At 35.2% G+C, this 6,306-nt stretch overlaps 1 protein-coding gene across 4 annotated transcripts in view; it reads right to left on the reverse strand.

Moving 5' to 3' along the window:
* Positions 1–1,203, reverse strand: part of LOC107572539 (LIM and senescent cell antigen-like-containing domain protein 1) — a 13,827-nt gene extending 12,624 nt beyond the window's left edge. Inside the window, exon 1 of one of the 4 annotated variants that reach the window (XM_016259120.1) lies at positions 1,055–1,201. In XM_016259120.1, the coding sequence (XP_016114606.1) occupies positions 1,055–1,083 (29 nt within the window). In that variant the 5' untranslated portion in view covers positions 1,084–1,201. Of the gene's footprint in view, positions 1–1,054 lie in introns of all 4 variants that reach the window. The other 3 variants (XM_016259054.1, XM_016258993.1, XM_016259249.1) reach the window with 3 other exon arrangements.
* Positions 1,204–6,306: the final 5,103 nt, after the last annotated feature.

Consider the following 6,306-nt stretch of genomic DNA (forward strand, 5'->3'; position numbering starts at 1 on the left):
TATACTTTGAAAATATTTACATGCATATACATTTATATTCTTATATTATATATAAATATATTTAATATATAAACATAACATTTGTCTTAAATATATACATGCATGTGTTTGTATTTCTATATACACATAATAAATACACACAGTATACATATATATTATATAAACAAAACTTTTATTTTGGATGCAATTAATCGTTTGACAAAACTACTTTATTTACAAATAAATAAATAGTTACGGACCCAAAATGTTTCAGTGGTAGTGTATATTTTACTAACACTGTTTAGACATGATAATTGGGAGCTTAACATCTCAGGAAGCAGATTATATCCATGTTTCCCAAGATGATCTGACAGTCTGTGGGAGCATCCAGCTCAGGAATGTCTCCCAACAGCACAGACTACACAAAACAACTGAGAATCAATGTTTTCATATGGAAGAGGATCACAGCTTTCCAGAAACACTGTGAAATTAAATATCACAAATCGTACTAAATCGAATGAATAATAATGCATTTAATTTGCTTACAATGTATTATACAGGAAGTTAACTAAATTACAGTATGACAGGACTTATCTAAACACATGTGGCGTGTTGAATGTCTTTGCAGCTCTCTCTCTGTCTGTCTGTCTGTCTGTCTGTCTGTCTGTGTGTCTGTGTGTGTGTGTGTGTGTGTGTGTGTGTGTGTGTGTGTGTGTGTGTGTGTGTGTGTGTGTGTGTGTGTGTGTCTGTCTGTCTGTCTGTCTGTGTGTCTGTCTGTCTGTGTGTGTGTGTGTGTGTGTGTGTGTGTGTGTGTGTGTGTCAGGAAAACTCCACTAGGGAGGCTAATTAGCTTAGCATCCGCACTCATCTCAGACCAATACATTTCATAGTTTTCCCTCTATAACAAAACACAGATTTCACTCTAACCGTTTAACAGTAATAGACAAAAAGAGAAGGTGGAAAAAAGAAAGAGAAGTAAGGTAATAAAGTAATTAATAAAACTGCAGCATCTATGGTTGGAGATTTCTCCATAATATATCTAATTAAAAATAAAAATCCGTTTCAAACGTGGTACCTGCCCGTCATCTCTGACACCCCCAGCATCCCCTTCAGCACAGCTTATCCTGAGAGACGATTCAGATTTTACTCGACAGCATAAGACGCCCCTCGGATCTGTTGCTTTTCCACTCTTGTCGTTCTCTCTGAAACAAAGATGTTTTTCTGAAAAACAGACTGTCCTCTCTGCTTGCTCTTCCAGGGAAGGTCACGTGCTGCTCGGCTGGACTTCTGATTGGTTAAGTGGATCAGCTCCACAGCTATGCAGAACCTTCCAACTTTATTTGGGCACTAGAATAGAATAGAATAGAATATTTTCTGTTTTAGGTAATGGCTAAATTAATAATTAAAATGCCATACGTCAATTAATAAATATCAGAATTAAGTGCTCAGAAATCAACTGTTATATTTTCCGTAACATGCAGTTCTTTAAACTTTAGTAAAATGACTACACAAAGTATATATGTAAAGCAAAGACCTCTAAGAAATGTACATACATTTAATGTATATTAATTAAAAATCTACATTAATGTATTTAAAAAAAATTATAATAATGAAAATAATTTCACTAAATAATGAGCCATCTTGTGGTCGTTTTGAGTTAATACGCAACAGCAGTGAAAGCGAGAAAGCGGCGGAACAGAGTGGACAGGCTAGAGACCACAATAGAAATGAGCTGCACACTTCCTCTAACGTCAGCACTGTTTAACTCACTTCTATCGACTAGAGACTTATATGGCATTGATTCGCGACAGCGCAAAATCCACTCATTTAAAGTAAAAATCCTCAGCCTACGGGTCTGTAAACTTCTTCCGTCTCACTTGATTCAGGAAACAGTTTTATTTTGTCAAATACTCACAGCATGCATTGTGAAAAGTTAAGATTTGAAACTACATATCCACCACATGAGGACGCTGTTGCAAAAAAATGAAGAAAACAGAACTTGCTGTGTGTGCAATGTGAGGAAATGCATCTGTGGTTGCTCTGCTAGGACACCTGTGTGAAATGTAGGTAAACTGAAACATCCAAATAATTAAGATTGCAATATTTCTCTACGTATATGCTATATGGTAACAATAAGAGAAAGTATGCTATATAATATATCAATGAATTTTAGTATTGTTAAACAGAGTATTTGTTGTTGTTGGTGGTGGTGGTGTGTGTGTGTGTGTGTGTGTGTGTGTGTGTGTGTGTGTGTATACATTTATAATAATAGCAGCAACAACAACAGTGACTGTAATGTATAAAGCAATTATTGTTATTATAAATGGAAATTTATATATAGGCTATGTCATTTACATATATACATTTATTATTGTTATTGTTATCATTAATAGTATTGTTAAACAGAGTATTTGTTGTTGTTGGTGGTGGTGGTGTGTGTGTGTGTGTGTGTGTGTGTGTGTGTGTGTGTGTATACATTTATAATAATAGCAGCAACAACAACAGTGACTGTAATGTATAAAGCAATTATTGTTATTATAAATGGAAATTTATATATAGGCTATGTCATTTACATATATACATTTATTATTGTTATTGTTATCATTAATAGTTTTTTTCCCCTTAAAATAATTTTGCTTATTTATACCCTATAATTTCCACCCAGTATTTTGTACAAAGCCATTTAACTTCATTTTTGAAGGTGATATTTGCATTGTAAGCAGTCCAAAAAGCATGGCCATCATTTGCATTTTCAGCAACAGTCAGTCAAGATGATAAACAGAAACAGCAGTTGATAGGCTACTTCACACACACACACACACACACACAGAGGGAGAGAGAGAGAGCGTCAGTGCTATAATTTTGTACACACAAAAAAAGCTGTTACTGGATTTAGAATCTCTCATTTATACATTATCATTTTTTGACCTCTGGGTTCTGCCCTTTGTCTGAATTCATCACCTCCCGGGTGCCGTTGCCATGGATACACATGGATGCACAAAGGTCCATCTGAAGTTCTGGGTAAGAGAAATGCACGATTCCCTGATTAACATTCAGAGTTACGTAAAGAAGGTATAATCACCAGCGGGCCTGATCAAACATTGTGCTGTGATGTGAGATAAACAGATTCATAACGCTGTTCATCTTAAGGTCATCACTGCTTTAGAAGAGTGTTGAGAGAGACAATCATTCATCAAATGGAAATTACAGCCCAAAGTTAGGTGATAACATCTTGGCTAGCGCATATTCATAAGCACTTGCATGCAGTCACTTTTCTTTGTATGTCAGTCCTTCTCAAGTTTGTATTTTGCCTTCTGAGATTTGAATGAAATAAGCAACTGTGTTCTGGCATGTGCATGATAAGCTCCCACAGATGGGTTTTACACTTCATATGGCAGTGAAAGGGATGCTTGTGATACAGAATATAGATATGAATCAAGATCTCTTCATGAGTGTTTTTGAAATCAACTCTGGGGGTGTACAATATATAGTGACATAACAAAGAAACTTTGATGCGTTCATTAAAGAATTTTAAAATCTGTTATAGGAGCATCTAATGTATTACATATTCATTTCATATCCAAAACATGTTCAATAATTATTTAATAATTATTTGGCCCTGTAAATGTAAAATATGGTCTATTGTTTGTGTTAATATTCCAATATAGTGTAATTTGTTCATTTAGTTACATTTGTGTTTGCAGCATTTTTTTAACAAATATGAATCATACCAAAATGTTCAAATACAACTGAACCAAATGAACTAAGCATGATTCATCACATAATTTGTGATAATAATCACATAATCAAAGTGAATCACTGTCAGAGCAAATATTTACACCTACAGTACATAGTGTCTGAACATCCACAATGATGATAGATAGATAGATAGATAGATAGATAGATAGATAGATAGATAGATAGATAGATAGATAGATAGATAGATAGATAGATAGATCATGGAAGAATAGACGGACAGACAGACAGATAGATGGATGGACAGATAGATAGATAGATCATGGATGAATAGATGGATGAACGGATAGATAGATAGATAGATAGATAGATAGATAGATAGATAAGATAGATAGGTCATGGATGAATAGACGGACGGATGGATGGATGGACGGACGGACAGATTTGTCAAAACTTTTCAGTGTAATGGTATTTCAGAGAGTGGTTCCCGTTGCCACAGCTCATAAACATGTGACATGAAGCATGAAAACACTGTGTGGTGTTTTTACATGTGGCTCTGTGCATCTGTGGGTCTCAGAGTGAGTGAGTGTGTTATTGGAAGTGCAAATGAAGGACAAACTATTCATAGATTACTCGGCATCTCTTTCAATGAACGTAAATTTCTAAGAGTCATTGAGATGCGAGCCATTCACCGTGCATTGATCTCCCATCCTGCCGGAACCCTCAAGAGTATCACACACTTCTATTCACATCTTTAGAGTTGTATTTTTACACCTCTCATGTGTAATGTGAAATGTCAAAAGTATGGAAATCCCCTTCAGATATTCACAGCATTCTGCATGGAAACATTTGCCCTTTTTATAAAATGAGATGGTGAAAAATGTTTCTTGTCTTAATGACAATCAATTCAAAACAGCATCACTGGATATTAATTTTAATAATATACTTCATGCAGACCAGATAAAAAATGTAACTTTTTTTTGGCCCAACAAGAAAAAGCAACATCAATCTGACCTTTCCTTAATCTCTATGGTGGACACAGCTCTTCAGGTTCGAAAGAAAAGATTCACAAAGTTTCACCCATCACTCGTTGTTATTCGGTGGTTAGAAAGTCTTTGTGATATCCCGGTCTCTAAATGATCCTCCAATACAATTCTGTGGGATTTTTTAAACCTGTTTTAGCATCCACCAGGTGAAAATTATATGATTGCTAACCAAACGATTTGAGGTAACCTTCAGTTTTGTGGTTTAATCACTGCAGGATGAGTAAGGTTAATACAGTTAAATACTCTCAGCCCCAAACTATGAGCATTAAAGCTTGACTTAGAAAGCACCACTAATGATGCATGGAATCTCAAAATCTTCTGTACGAATTCTAACAATTCTAACATGTATGAGATTATCATAGTGTTAAACTCTTTAGAGCCCGGTCTGATATGCTTTAAATGCTGATCCATTATTTGACAATGAGATAGAGGAAGGGGTGGAGGGGGAGTTTAGTGTTGGCAGAGTGAGAGAAAGAGAGGGAGAGCGTGTGAGCGAGAGAGAGATAGCTAGTGCTGCCAGTGTCCGTACACCACACACAATCCCACCTCTCTGTCTCTCTCCTCTCTGCCACTTTATCTTCAGCAAGGGCTGCCCACTAGGATAATATTCTCTATCTGTCTTTCATGCGCATTAATCAGTCGTTCTTTGGCTTTTTCTCTTCCTCATTATTTGACACTTTTTCTCCATCCTCCTTTCTGTCATCTGTCCTCCTCCTTTATCACTTGCTGCTCACATCATCTCACATGCTGGAGAACTCACAGGACGCTGGAAGACAGACAGGTAAGTCTGTGTGTGAGAGAGAAGTAAAAGATCCCGTGCATGTTTAGATGTTTGACATGTTTGATTGAAGAAAATCTATAATCTGTTTTACTATAAAAGTCTTTATATATCTCAGTTTGTTGCTCTTTTATAGCTTCAGTTATTGTTCTTTGAAGTATCAACTTTGTCTTAGATGTTTTAAAATGCTTTAGGAGACACAAATGAGACAGTACTATATATACTGTAGTTAGAGTATAAAGTTATTAAATTAATTGTTTGTGACATTGAACTCACATATGAGATTACCTTTGTCTCAGAGTAATTTTTTTTGTTAACTGTTATAAAAGAATGAATCTATATTAATAAATCTAAAGTAAGACATTTGTTGCTAAATTTCTCCAGATCTTGTAGATGCTGTTATTCTGTGGTGCTTTCTAACATTATGTTTATTTGAGTGTCTGATTCGCCAGACATCACAACATTGACTCAACTAATATTGGACATTTGTGTGCAGGACTAACTTTTTTAGAGTAAATGTCTGTGGAAACCTGTCTGACAACAGTTATTATTTTTGTGAGTGGAACAGGAATTACATATAGGTGCATCTCAATAAATTAGAATGTCGAGGAAAAGTTCATTTATTTCAGTAATTCAACTCAAATTGTGAAACTTGTGTATTAAATAAATTCAATGCACACAGACTGAAGTAGTTTAAGTCTTTGGTTCTTTTAATTGTGATGATTTTGGCTCACATTTAACAAAAACCCACCAATTCACCATCTCAACAAATTAGAATACTTCATAAGACCAATAAAAAAAAACATT

The sequence above is a fragment of the Sinocyclocheilus grahami genome, unplaced genomic scaffold (genome assembly GCF_001515645.1).
Source record: "Sinocyclocheilus grahami isolate Dianchi unplaced genomic scaffold, SAMN03320097.WGS_v1.1 scaffold3.1, whole genome shotgun sequence".
NCBI lineage: Eukaryota > Metazoa > Chordata > Actinopteri > Cypriniformes > Cyprinidae > Sinocyclocheilus > Sinocyclocheilus grahami.